We start from the raw sequence: 15,370 nt of genomic DNA on the forward strand, positions 1-15,370 counted from the left end.
TAGATCCTAGTGGCCTGTGAATAACTATGGTTTCTTTCTGCCCAGCAGGTCTTCCTTTCTCTTTTCTTCTGCTTCCTTTGGGGAATTCTCAACTCTAAGCAGTCCTGTTAGGATGAGTCCAAAACCCAGGTTGCACCATACCATCCCAAACACAGTGATGGTGCAAGGACAGGCATACAAGGTCAGTCTGGCCAATCAGGATCCCCCTAGGAGTTTTGCAGTGAGGAACACTTTTAGATATTTATTTTGGGTGCCTAGATGCAACAATGTACTGAAAGGTGTATTTCCCACTCTATGGAGACAGGCTATTTGCAACAGGAAAGAATGAAGCCAAAACACAAAAGTAGAGACAACTGAAGCTAAGAAATGGAAAGCATGAGAAAACTCTTGCAGCTTTTAAGCCTCGAGATCCAGTAACATATGAAGCCAACTCCACTTCTGGACTGTCTAGTTCTATCTACATGCAACAATAAATCCTCTATTATGCCTCAGCTGGGTTTCTGTCTCTTAAACCCAATAGAGTCCAGTCAAATGCAGTACAACTTCTAAGCTTTAACCACTCTCCAAAAACCACCTATTAGCAGTCCCCAAATGCCTGTTTCTTGATGAGCTTCTTTACCCAAAGTCACTTTCAACAACTTACTGAAATGATTCCAAAAATACTTAAAGAAGTCAAGGCCCTTTCTCACTATCTAGTCACGGGCATCTTTCTCCAGCATGTCAGTGTTGATCTCTCATTTCTTTGTGAAAAACCTCTTCTCCCACAGCTCCTGGGGCAGAGTTCTGCCCCAGTTCTCCTGCTCCTCTGGCACTTGGTCTTCTTCCCACACCCTGATTCAAGTGTTTCCCAAGGAGTTGTCTTTGGCCTTCTTCCCTTTTCTTCTACCCTCTCTCCCTTGGCAAGCTCTTTCAATCTAATGTTTCCAGTAATGACCTCAAAATAAAAGACTCCCAAATCTATACCCACGATACACTATTCTATAATCTATGCCCTTTAATCTCTATCCTAGACTCCACTCCTGAATTTCCAGATGCCTCCACCCATATCCCACCTGAACTCCACATGTATGTTAAAAACAGCATTTGATTATCTTCTCTTCTAAAAAAATTTCTCTTTCTGCATTATTGCTAATTTTTGTCAAAGCACCACCAGACTCCTGGTAATCTTAAAATTCACTGTGAATGATGTTACCCCTATCATCCCAGCCAAGACATTCTCTTGATTCTGTTTCTGTAACATCTTTTGATTAGGTGCCCTCCTCCCTCTGCCTGCCTCCCATCTGCCCTAATTTGGATTCTCATAATTCTCACCTAGACGATTGCCACTGGCATTTTCATTTCTCTCTGAACTCTCTCAATTTCAAACTCTCTGCTATGAGACTACATTTATTGAAGGTCATATCTGAACAAATCATTCCCTAGCTCAAAAAAACTTCAAGAGTCACTCAAGAGTTTAAACTCTGTAAGTCTGCCAAAATGTCCTTAGTCTAGCCCCAAGCTCTGTGTATCTTTTCCATAACTTCCTTTCAACAATTCAAAATTGCAACCAAACCAACCATTTTTACCACCTATCCCAGTCTGTGTCCCCATCTTTGTTCATGCTCCTCTGCAGGTCTTTGTACATGTCCTCTTGAATAACTCCTCCTATCCCCTCAAGGCTCTCCAGAAATATCATCGTTCCTTCTTGTTAGAAGTAATTTTCCTTCCAATTTGAACTCCCATAACGAGTATACCATCCCTCTCCCTTGAAAGCAAGAATCCTATTTGATCCAGCACTGAACATAGTGGTTCAGCCAACAAAAGTTTGTTGAATTTATTCTACATTGTCTAGCAAGTCCTTCCTCACCCTCTCCACAGGGCATAGGCAAATCTGGGATTGATACCCAGCTTATAATGAGCTATGTAAACTTGGGTCAGTTAGTTAACCTCTCTGATGAAAAGCTTCGGCTGCCAATCAGCAAAATGGGAATAATGATAGTTCACAGAGTTTTATGAGTTAAAATAAAACAAAACAATGTTTTCTAGAAGGGCCTATACAGCGTATTAGTACAAGCTCCCTTATGATTTCTCTGTTTTCACCCTTAATCTCTACTCTGAGAGCTCCCCCAATGACACACTATAGGGAATGGCTTGAGTAAGATAAGTAACACTCCTCTATGACTTCTGTATGTGCTTCCCAACAGTAAGGGCAGTGATCTTTGCTACCAAGTCATCCTACCAGAGGGTTGCAAAGTGGAACAAGAGAATGCTTCCAAAGAAGTTAATATTTTTAACTGTGAAACATCACCAGAGCAACTGAGGAACTATTTTGCTTTTTCTGGGAAATTACTGCAGTCAAGAGAGCTTATCTGAGAAGGCTGCATCAAGGGAGTAAACGTTAAGTGAGTCAAACTTTAGTTTGGAAGCAAAGGGAATTCCTTGTATTAGAAGAGAACAATAGCTACTTTCTACAGCTCTGAACAACCCAGGAAGACTATTTGAGACTATGTATCTCAGAGATATAAAAATTGGTAAGATATAGAAGAGATGACATTGAACTCTGTGAGGTCTAATTCTGGCTCAGTTACATACTAACTGTGTTACTTTGGACAAGCCACTTATCTACTATTGGGTCTTGATATTCCCATCTGTAAAATGGTATGGCTAGATATGGAAATTTTATTCTAGGAAGAACTCCTTGTTCACAAATTTGTTCAGTAAACTTACTACAGGAAATACTGGGTAGCTGATCCCCTTTGACAGTTAGATGTTGACCTACTTAGAGTTGCAGGTAATAGTGACTGGATGGTCCCTTTAGCTCCCCTCCAATTCTGTGCCTTTTGAGGCAACATTATAGCTTAGAAATTAAGAGCAATGACTTGAATCAGATGAACATAGATTCAATTCCTGGCTGTGCTTTTATCTATGAGCACAGTTAGGTTTTCCACCTCTCTAAAGCCTCTGTGTCATCGTCTGTAAAAAAGTAATAATAAACTCCTCATAGGGGTCTCATGAGTATTAAAGGCAGTAGAATATATTTTTAGCACATAATTAAGTTTTTAGCATTAACTTAGGTAAAGACTATAAAAACATAGCATAGTTTTAGAAATTTAAAATGAATTATTAAAACACAGGAACCAGATATAATTTATTATTCTGGATAATATCCTGGACCAGAATTTTTTTTCTTTTTCTCTAAAGGATATCAGTGGGACAGCTGTTGAAATTTGAATAAGAATTGTAGATCAGATGATAACATATATCAAAGCTAGTTTTCTGAGTTTGACAATTATCTTGTGGTTATTCAAGAGAATATCCTTGTGTTTCTGGACTACACACTGCAATATTTAAAGATTTATCTAAAACTTACTCTCAAATGGTTCAGAAAAAAATGTACATATATTTTGTATGTGTGTGGAGAGAAAGAGAGAGAGAAAGTTAACATTTGGGAAATCGGAGTGAAGGGTATATGAAAAATTATGCTTACAATATTTTGAAAGTCTGAAATTACCTTGATACAGAATATTATATAGAATTGTGTGCAGAATGTTTTAAATGTTTTGTATTTGTTATTATCATGGATTGAATTACATATATGAATTGAATAGCTGTATTTGACATATGTTATGTGTGTGTGTATAAATATGTAATTCAATTATTTAAAACTATTTAATTTGACCCACCTGTGTTTTTATTTGATTTTAAACCTTTCTGTTTAAATTATTTACTAGTCCCCTTCGGTAAAGTAGTAATTCCATTTAGAATTAACTGTCCTACAGATGAAACAAAATGACAGGTAATCTTCAATTAGTATTCAGAGACCTAAGTTTCACTTTAGGTCTTGTGAAGAGACTTAAGTTTCTCTTTAGCATTGTGAGTCTTCCAAAGTCAAATCATGTTTTGAAACGACTGGAATTATCCTAGTCATATAGTGTGCATTAAACAATAACTGTCCAAGTGCCAAAGCTGGCAATGGCTTCTACTGCTGTTGCCACATCAAAGTAACAGCCACAGCAATTTTTTCAGTGACAGCTTAAAGAAAATTAGCTGGATATTCCTTTCTGCTGTTTCTAACTCCATCATTTTCACAGCTCCAAATTTCAGCCATCCCCCAAGTGACTACCAATACCCAACAAGCCTAAAGGAGAGCCAAAAGCATGTCTGACAACGTCACATCAGGCAGCAGAGCCTGTCAACGCTAAGTGAATGTTTTCTTAAAATTCTGGCTTTCCTTTTACATTGTGAACAGAAACTCCAACTTCTACCCCCAAGCAAAACCATCTCTCTTCCAAATAACATCAAGGAAGACTGCAATGTTTAAGAAGATTAGTGAAATTTCTCATGGCGACATAGCATTTTATGGTCACAAATCACTTTTACATAAATTATCCCATATTTCCTTTACAGTAGTTCTGTGAGAAGTTCCATTGTAAAGAATAGGAAAGTAAAGTGCAAAGATTTCAGAACCTTGCATGTACTGAATTTGGGGCCACAATTTATGTTTCTATATTCCCAACAGGTGTTGGGGGAGAGCAGGAATCACTAGGTAACACTATTTATGAACTATAAAACTTTCAAAAGGTAGGTTAAATATACAGAAGAAGCAGGATTGGAAAAAGAAGGAGAAAAAAAGAAGGTTAAATGTAAAAACAAAACAACTGGCAACAACAGTATCTAAAGTACATTTCACTGAAAAAGTTGGATGGAATATTTTCCTGAGAACAAATACATATCACTCACAGTGTTCCAGAAAGCACTGGGCTCTAGGGGCCTGACTTCAAGTCCCAGCACATATCACTCACGGTGTTCCAGAAAGAACTGGGCTCTATGGGCCTGACTTCTAGTCCCAGCAAAACAACATACCAGGCTCATGAACTCCAATAAGGCCCTTAACCTCGTCAGCTCAGCTTCAACCTTTGTGAAACTGACTTTCCTTACAGAGTTATGGGAATGGACTTCTGTTCATTGTAAAGCTCTAGACACATACTATTTACATTCTTATCTTTATCAAATGGAATTCTTTGGGCCCCAAATAGATCAGCTCTCTGTGTTCCCAGTCTCAGCAAATGGCACCCAGTTATTCAGGGCAAAAACCCTAGTCTCACTCCTATCACTCCCCAAATATCAAATTAAACACCTTCAGGACAAGTCTAAATTTCTTATCTTAAAATGACCCTTCATTATCTGGCCTCGTCTCCTGACATTTTTCCATATGTACCCTTTAGTCTTGTCATAACAAGACACAACTTTATGTGTCCTAAAACTTCTGAAATTTTCTATCTCCATGCCTTCCACATGCTATGAAGTTCTTCCTAGAACACCCTTACTACTACCTCATTTGGTTAATTCTTACATGTCCTTCAACACTCAGCAGAAGCTATTGTGGAAGACTATCCCAAATCCTACAGTCTTAAGAAAATACACCGTTTTAGGCCTCTGCTCCCTGCACACACGTCTTCACTATGATGCAACAAGTGTTAGTTTCATTTCTCCCTCTAGATCAATGTTGTCCAGTAGAACTTTCTGCAGTGATGGAAATGATCCACATCTGCACTGTCTAATATAGTAGCAACTAACCACAGGCAGCTATATGAGCACTTGAAATATGGCTAGTTCACCTAAGGGAACTGAATTTTTCATTTTATTTAATTTTATTTATTTTAAATCTAAACATAATAGCCACCTGTGGCTAGTGGCTATGATGCTGGACAGCACAACTCTAGAGGGTCTGTCAACTCTGAAGTTGGGTCATGCTTGTATCTGTATTCCCAGCACCTGCCACCTGGCATAGAGTAGGATTCAGAGTTTATTGAAAGAATAAGGAAATGTGTAAGTATCTATACATACTTCTTCTGTATTCCTGGGAAGTGATTTCTCCCAATACCCCAAGCATTCTATCACATTCAAACATTCACCACATCAAATTTTGCCAAACCCAGTCACATCTTGTAAAGCACACCTCATTAACTAACATGGAAAAACCCTCAGCAAATAATTTCTACTCAGGGCATTTGGCTTCATGATCACTCTTAAATGACTTCCAGATGACTCCTAGACAGTTATGCTGTTTATGAAATATTACAATAGTCATGGCAGCATCATTTTGGAATGTCAAAATCAACTACACTGTTTAATAAGGAAAAAGCATAGGCTTTTTATATTTATTTTAGTATTTATATTAATGTGGAAAATAAATTCCCTTGAATGCCTACAGTACTGTAAAAGTTATTAAAGACTATTTTGAAGTATTCTTTAAAAATAACATTCTGTTCTCCTAACTGAATTCATTTTTGAAATACCATACATTTAGAGATAGTATACGGACTTGATTTCACGGGTTTCATTATTATGATAGGAGAATACGGAGAGAATATGACCTTGCTACAAAGAATCAGCAGTCAAATTCAATTTGGTTCCAATTAAAAGTCCTGACTGGCAGAATTCATGAGGTTGGCATATGGTTGGTCATTCGAGAATTTAGGAAATCCAAGATGTGAACTTCGCTAAGCAGATTAACCAGGTTTGACTCCACATCCAGGTCTTCACTTCGAAATTCCTTAAAGTATAACTGGCAATTGAAGGCATCAACGAAGATGGTCTGCACACAATGGCCCCACCCAGAATGAGGGGAGCTTCTCCATTGCTGGCCTGGTACATTACCCATCCCATAGCGATTATATTATACAATGGCTGAACAACCATTTGTTAATGTCCTTCCATCGTATAATTACTTCTGTAAAGAGAGACTAATCCTATAGTCTAAAATTGTATGTGAAATAAAAAGGAAGAGGTAAAGCATCTTAAGGCTTGATAAGGGGGGTGGAGGTGGAAACTTCAAATGGATGGTTTGCTTCTTTTAAACTCAATTGAAAAATCTTAATTAAAATAACTTTATTACAAAATAATTAGTGTTCACTATAAGAAAAAAAAAAACACAGGAGGCAAAAATAAAACATGTACTTCTACCCAAGGATAACATTTGGTATAGATTCATCTGCTTTTTTTCTTATGCACTTTGAAAATCGTAAAATAAACATTAGTCAGCATTTATATAACATTCATTCTGTTTCATGTACTGTCCTAAGCATTTAACATAAATGAATTCACTCTGTCTTCACTAGAATACTATGAGGGAGGGACTATTATTAGCTGCACCTTTTAGACAAAGAAATTGAGCAGAGAGAATAATTTGACCTAGCTCATAGACTTGTAAGTGGCAAATAATCTCTGTTCAACTTTTGCGGTGGGAGCATTATGTTCGACTAACTAGTGTGGGAAGAAACATTTCTCTTTAACTTTATTAAATCTTTAACTACTATTTCAATATTCTGTCAGAGTACACAACCTGGATATCTTATTTGACTCCTGTTCCCCATTCTCTAGGGGAGTGGCCAAGCTAAAAGATGGAAGACATTCGCTGACTTGGATCTAATACTCAACAGCTGGGCTGTATGACACAATCTGTAATATGAATTTAGATTCCTTCAGGGCTATATCTCTTTGATGTTCTTAGTATTAAACCGTCACCTTCCTACCTCTATATATTATATAATCCATTAGCTTGGCCTTTAGAAGCCTATATTAACTTAATTCAAGTCGATTTTATTTTTTCACTGGGATTCTTAAAATATATTATATAGTTCCCAATTCTTTTAAAACTCAAAAGTGCCTATTTTGATTATGGACTTCAAAAAAGTGTGGAGAGCACAACAAAAAGGAGGTTGAAACAAGGAGAAAATATTTCCACAGTGCAAACTGTTAAATTGGAAATGTGAGATGCAACTGACAAGTTCAGAAACACTCTTAAAGTTAAAGGTGCTCTTAGAGACCTGGACAGTGTTTCATGCCTTCACCCCATTTCCAAAGGTCATCTGCAATTGTCCAAGGGGACCTACCCTCAGTTTTCTGCTGGCTCACTGTTGAGATTGTTGCTCATGGCCCTGAAACACCTTGTGTTATTTTTTGTGGTTCTGTTACCCATGTAGCATCTCCTTGGTAACAATGGCAATTATACAGCAGCCTTGTTATCTCAGAATAACACTGTAATTAACTGGTGTCACTGCAGCATTTGCAGTTATAATAATTGCAGCAAAAAAGAAGTCCTATGGAAGCATTTTTTTAGTTATGGCTTTCAAAAATAGCTTCAGCAACTACATTGCTTAGAAAACCAAGTTTATTTCCCCCAAGAAACATGATTTCCTCCTCACAAAGCCCACTGAAATTAAGCTATCAGAATGTCTCCAAACAGAAAACATCAGACTTTCTCTGAAGCAAAAGCTTCCAAAATGAATTGGGGAAAAAGACATACACACACATTTCTCAAAGTAATACTTACAGCTCTTCTAGAAAAGGAAAGTTCTTAAATGCATCTTCTGGCAACTGAGTAATGTTGTTCATACTGATATCCCTGGAAAACATAAAGTTAAGAATATTGTTAATTAAGTGGTATGAAGCTTAAAGCATTTAATCCAACAGAAAACTAGGTGCTACAATTTTGTGAAAGAGCATAGAAGACACATAGAAACAGTCACAATTTGGCTTCAAAATGCAATATTCAGAAAACACAGAAAAGTTAAATGTTCTGTTATAAATTATGTCCCATAATTTAGAAATGTACTCAGATCCTGTATTCTCCCCCTCTTAAGTATCCTTGGAAAAAAGTCTCAAACCACCTAAAATAAGTGGGCCAGGGTGGCTTCCCAGTGCTCTGGTATTCACGGTACTACCTATACCTGATCAAAATAAACAAATGAATACCCTAGGAACGATATATAGAATTTACAGGTGAGGGTGGCTTCTGGAGTCACTCAAGGACAATAAAAGCATGTCCTAGCTCTACCCTAGTCATATTTTCTTCAAAACCTATAAAAGTCCTCCAGGTAACAGTTGTCAGTGGATTTCATGTTCCACCTATGAACAGATGCAGGCTAAGGACAAGTGCATACATGATAGGTATGCGGTCCATTTCCAGTTTTCCCTTCAGAGCATCCGCAGAAAGAAAACTCACCCAACAATATAACTCAACAATTCGCTAATTCAAATAGCTAAAAAATACTTTATTAACCATTTCCCTCCTCCCTGGCAGCTGCCTTTTGAACTGGCTTTCTCTACCACACTCCACTTGACATCAGCACCGTGAAAGACAGGTTAAAACAGCCCCATAGGGGAAAGTCCCAGCATGCGCTGGGGCAGTGGAGCTGCCTCCTTCCATTCCATGGGGTTTAATTCTGTGGCTGAGCCCTTGGGTCTCCCGTCTCTAGAACCTGGCATGAAAGTTCACATGTAGGACATGCCCGTTAGTATAGTACATATATTGGTATGAGGAAGGAGAAGAGAAATGAAGCATACCGAAGTCAGCTAACAACAATAATACTGTGTTATTCCATCCATTCCATCAGGTAAAATTTTCTTTTAAAGGAGGCGACACCTTCAGTATCATGCTAGGTATATGTCCTTTCTCCCCATCTTTCCTGTCACTAAATTTTAGAAATGGAATCTACATCCTTTCTTACTAGCCTTTTCCAAAGCAGGTTTGGAAAAGTTTTTGGCTTGGGAATAACAGTAACAGTAGCAGCAACAAAAACAGCAGGAGCTGCAGCTAAGATGCAGTGCATGCTTTTAACATGGTAAGACTACACAGAAAATCTTACTTTACAAATGGGGAAACTGAGGCTTACTGAGGTTAAAAAAGCTTCCCCAAGACCATTCAATAAGCAGTGTAACAGAAAACACCAGAGCCCATGACCTTAAGTGCAAACCATGAGTCTTCTTAAGTGTATTATTTGAATCCTGTTATTAATACTTCTCTTCAGTGGTAGCCAAGATGTAAAACAAATACTTGAGTCCCATCAAGCTTAAAAACTGGGAGGAATAATGCCCCTAACACCTTGACATAATTATCCATGAATCTCTAGAAGAGCACTTTTGCTTGACAACTGGGGTTTAAAAAAAAAAAAGAGGACCAGGAATAGCTTTAGCAATTAAGTAACCAACATTAACCAACATTAATATACATTTCTTAGCACAAGAAATTTCCCTTTAGATGAATCTTATGACCATAGAGACACACATGCACTCTAAAATGTTATAACATTGAAAACAACTCAAATCCTACTAAAGAAACTTAAAAGAAAAGCCAAATTACTATGCTTCTCTGGGAATTACTATTTTAAAACCCAGGCCCCAATACTACTTTAGTCAGTGATCATTATCCCTGGGGGAAGGGGCGAGGAAATGTTTTGTTTTTCATAAACACTCTAGCAAGATACTGGAGAAATGGTACCAAAACAGGGGTCAGAAAAGGCAGGTGCAACTCCCACGCTGCCACATAGCCATGGTATGATACTGGGCCTCCATCTGCTCATCAGTAAATTGAAGCTGATTGGTTGGGTGACTTCCTGGCCTGACATGATGTACTGTCACCTTTATACTGGCATTATATACTGATTCACCCTTTTCCGTAGTTTATTCATGGAGGAGTCTACCTTTTCAGATAAAAACAGATGAGATTCATTTTATAGAATGTTTCTGAAAAATTTATCATAATGCACAGTTTAAAGACTATCCCTCTGTCATTATTAAATTACTAAGTCACTCTCATGGGAGATACATTTGGCCTTAGCCAATAAAATCATTCTCAAGAATACAACAAAACATTTAATCATATCGAAAGCAAAATAATGATCCAAAATGAGTAAACAATGATTCTGTAAAATATCAGACAGTTTTGGTGCTTTTCAGTCATTCCAATAAAAAGAGAAAGGACAACAATAATTGATTGCTTTACAAAATGAGGCATTCTGTACAGTTTCCTCTAAGCTTGGCACACCTGAATTCAGGTGAGTTATCACTGTAACAGAAAAACTGATTAATTTCCTCATCAGAAAAAGGTCTGGAGAGAACAAATTAATTGCCTCACCAGAAAAAGACACATAATTAGAGACAATTTACACCACACTATTCTCTGCATTCCAGTTTTTTAAAACATGCACACACACACGCACAGCTCTCATTTTTTTCCTTATAGTAACAAGACATAACAGGTAGTTTTGCTGTGAGCTGTAAATGCAATTAGTGAGACTCCATATTTACAAACTAACATATGTAAAACACACAGAGAGTTTTTATTTCAAAGCTTCAGATTCAGGAGTAATACTTATTTCTAAATTTTTCTTAATTTCACACACCCGGAGAAGTTCCCTCTTTACAGATGTTTTCTCTCATACTTTCTGGGATTCAGTTACAACATTTATGAAGTAAAAAGTTTGGGGTGGGGGCAGTGGTGAGCTACAAGATGTTATCTCCAGAGAAGCTCTGGAAACCTGTGGTTACAGAGTATAGTTGCGTGGGTATCCACTTAAAATAATGAGGGCTGATGGTGATAAACAACCTATAGATAGTCTTAAGAGTAGATTCTAGACCTGACATTACCAACACCATAAAGAGAATCTGAAGTACACAGACTTTATAAATAAGAGGTTAGAAAGGATGACCTATGACAATAATTACAAATATATGAGGCTCAAAAGCCATATAAATTATTATGATACATAAATAAAAGGAAGTTGTTTAAAGAATTTTCAGCCAGAAGATGCTCCTACAGATTAGTACCTTCAAATTCACATGAGTAGTACAATCTTACCAGTGGCATCAGTAATAAATCCCAGGAATTCACCTTCTGGGATAGTGAACCAAATATAAATATATATCATATGAGGTCAAAGCACCACCAACTCCCAAATGTCTCAGAAGGGCAATTTCCAGAGAGCTGATGGCCTTACTTGGAGCCGGCATTGCATAGTTGCAAGTACGGGCTTTGGCACCAGACAGACCAAGGTTTACATATGGATTTACTACCACTAGCTGTGTGATCTTTGGCAAATTGTTCCTCTTTTCTCTGCCCTGGCTTCTTTGTTTGTAAAATGGAGGCAGTAATAACTGAACCTTATAGATTGCTGTGAAGATCGGAAAATGTCAGGTCATGTATAATAAGTTCAACAAGAAAAAGCTGTTATCTTATCATCATCCATGTTTTTGCTGCTCCTGGAAGCCATCTAAATCCAGTGGACCAAGACCAGACTAAAAGGAGACACCACACTGCCTTTGTTGGCCTTCTCAGAAAGAAACCACTTTTACAGAAGATACTAAATGTTGCAGAAGACCTAAAACTTGGAGCAGTTGTTCCTAAACACAAAACTAAACTCCAGAACCCTGGGAGACAAAGATTTTAAGCTGGGAGAACCCTTCAAGATCAAATACTTCATTTAAACAAAAGATTAGAAATACAAAAGCACATCACCTTCCTAGAAAATAAACATGAACTCCCAAATACCAGCAGTCATTGATTTCAAAATTAAAATTTAAAGGGTGCAATTGTTTAATTGAAACTGCCAAATCTCTCCAGTGGTTAAACTCTCATCTTCTTTTCTCCCATAAAATTCACTAATGCTAAAGTATCTACAGAGTAAAGAATATCATGTTTCAACAAGGTACCTTTTAAGATCCCTGTAAAACGATCCCTAAGCGAGCCTAACCTGTTTGCTGATGGCTAAGCATGTACCACTGTGGACTCTTAACACTGCATCCTTACTGGGTCTGGGCCTTCTGCCACAGAATTATTTAATTTTAAATATACTGTGATTGACCCAATGTTATCTAAATTTGAACAAGCCCTCCTATTTGTATTAGATAAAACTGTACTGCTACTACTATATTGTTGATTTTATCTCAAATATTACCTGGCAGTTTAAAAAGTCACTAAGTTATATACAGGTTCAAGAGAACACAGGGTTCTCTAAAATGTTCTCTAGGAAAAGAAAAAAAAAATGATGATGATGTCCATAAACTCAAAAAACACATGTTGATAATGACCAAGAATGTCACCTTCAAATCTTAGAAATAAATAAAAAAACTCTCCCAGTGACTTTTCCAGGGTCTTTGGTACTCAACCAGAAATTTCAGGCCAATCTCCAGTTAACGAATGTCTACAATATGACCAAAAACTAAAAACTAAAAATAAACTGCAAAATGCCTCCAGTGGAACAAATTTGAAGGGAAGGTCTCTCTCAACCACAAGTAGTAAAGACACATATAACACCAAAGTTCTAATCAAAGTTCATTAAGAATTTGATTTCTGACACTATTCCACATCTTTGGGCAAGTAATCTCATTTTCTCCCCACCTTTTTATAATAACAGAAGTAACCACTGTTAATTGTTTTTAAAAAATTGAAATACAGAGAAAACCATCCACAATATCAACACCCACTGGTAACCACAGCCATATTTCATGGATTTCATTACAGATTTTTTCTATGTATGGTATATATTTTTACAAATCTGAAATTGTATAGTTCTGAACATGTTCATCTCCTGACACCTAAAAGATTCTTCATTTGCAAAATGAAAAATATCTTTCTCGAAAATACCTTTGAATGAAAGTGTAAACACTGAAGTCTAATATATATCAATGATATTTTTAGCAGCCCATACATCATGGGATTGGAACATCTTTGCTATTGAAAGCCACCACGCCAAAAAGAATAGAGGTTAATTAAGGGCTTCCTTTACAAGAGGAAAAGGAGATATCCTGTCATCCATTTAACAAATATTTACAAAATATCCATTATGCACATATGTGCAAGGTACTGTGTGAGGATAGTAAGGCTTTTATGTCAAAAGATGTTATCAATAGGTTTTTTTTGTATTAAACTCCATCAGTCCACTCTATTCTTAACTTGCTATTACTGTTTAAGTTACTGTTGCAACATTCAATTAAATTTAACTGTTTTCAAATTGCATTATTTCATTTTGAAAACAACAAGAACAGCTACACGAAGATACGGCTATTTATACTGCAGAAATGCAGCCAAAACAGTATATGTGCCACGTCAGATTTTGCTCCAAAGATATTTTTTTGACCCTACATGTTTTAGCACGACTAGAATCCAACTAAGTGTCACAGTAGACACCCTTCTAATGTCTGTGCTCCATTTCTACTACAAACAGTATTGAGCAGTAGGATAAACTGGCTCCATGCTGTCTGACATCGTCTCTGTTTTTTTCAGGTACCAAGGCTGAGTACTTCCCAGCAAGAGGAATCCAAAATATGCTTCTCTACAGCCTTGGAATCCTTAAGAGGACAGATGCCACAACACCCATATTGACACTTAAAAATAAACATTAATTACGGCAGAGACAAGTTATCAACTTGTAAAGTCATTATCTATTTAAGGTACCTCAACATCCTAAGTATAATCTTTCTTAACAACTTGGAAAGGCTAGAGAAAATGTCACCTTCAAATCTTACAAATGAATTAAAAAAAACTTGTTTCTATCAGAAAAATGTTTAATTCAGTTTATGATCATCTACTTTCGTGGATTGAAATCTTTTTTTTTTTTTTTGAGACTGGAGTCTCACTTTGTTGCCCAGGCTAGAATGCAGTGGCACAATCATGGCTCACTGCAGCCTCAACTGCCCAGGCTCAAGCAATTCTCCCACCTCAGCTTCCCAAGTAGCTGGGACTACAGGCAAGCACCACCTTACTCGGCTAATTATTTTTTTATTATTTGTAGAGAACAGGTTTCACTATGTTGCCCAGGCTGTAAAACCTCTATTTTAGTAAGCTTTAGGATATTCCCTTCAAAGACTTTCAAAGCTGTGCTGCCATTGTTAAGAAAATGAAACAACACAAAAAAGATTGGGAAGAAATATTTGCAAAACATATAAAGAATTTATATAACAATGTAGAAAGAACTCTTACAATCAATAATAGGAAAAGTCTGATTTTAAAATGGGCAAAAGATTTGAACAGATACTTCACCAAATAAGATACACAAATGGCAAATAAGCACATGAAAAGATGTTCATAGTAGTTATTAAGGAAATGCAAATCAGACCACAATGAGACACCATACAACTATTAGAATGGCTAAATTTTTTTTAAATAGCAGCCGACAATACCAAGTACTGATAAAGATGTGGAACAACTGGAACTCTCATATGCTGTTGGCAACAAGCAAGATGGTACAACCACTTTGGAAAACAGTTTGGTAATTTCTTATAAAATTAAACATATACTTATGACTATATGACCCAGCAATCCTAGACATAAATTATATATATATATAAAATTTTATAGATATATAATTACATATACACACACACACACACACACACACACACACATATACATATCCCCAAACTGGAAACAACCTGAATTAGTGAATGGATAAAGAAATTTTGGTATATCTATACAATGGAATGTTATCCAGCACAAAAAGGAGCAGACTACTGATAGAAGCAACAACATGGATGATTTCAAACACTTTATGCTAAGTAAAAGAGGCTAGATGCAACAGGCTACATATTGCATGATTCTATTTATACGGCA

The 15,370-nt window shown here is 36.8% G+C and overlaps 1 protein-coding gene across 1 annotated transcript in view; it reads right to left on the reverse strand.

Moving 5' to 3' along the window:
• Nucleotides 1-15,370, reverse strand: part of LGR4 (leucine rich repeat containing G protein-coupled receptor 4) — a 108,755-nt gene that overhangs the window by 39,876 nt on the left and 53,509 nt on the right. Inside the window, exon 2 of the mRNA XM_030828623.1 lies at nt 8,315-8,386. Coding sequence (XP_030684483.1) covers nt 8,315-8,386 — 72 coding nt within the window. The remainder of the gene's footprint in view (nt 1-8,314; nt 8,387-15,370) is intronic.

The sequence above is a fragment of the Nomascus leucogenys genome, chromosome 15, assembly GCF_006542625.1.
Source record: "Nomascus leucogenys isolate Asia chromosome 15, Asia_NLE_v1, whole genome shotgun sequence".
Classification (NCBI taxonomy): Eukaryota; Metazoa; Chordata; class Mammalia; order Primates; family Hylobatidae; genus Nomascus; species Nomascus leucogenys.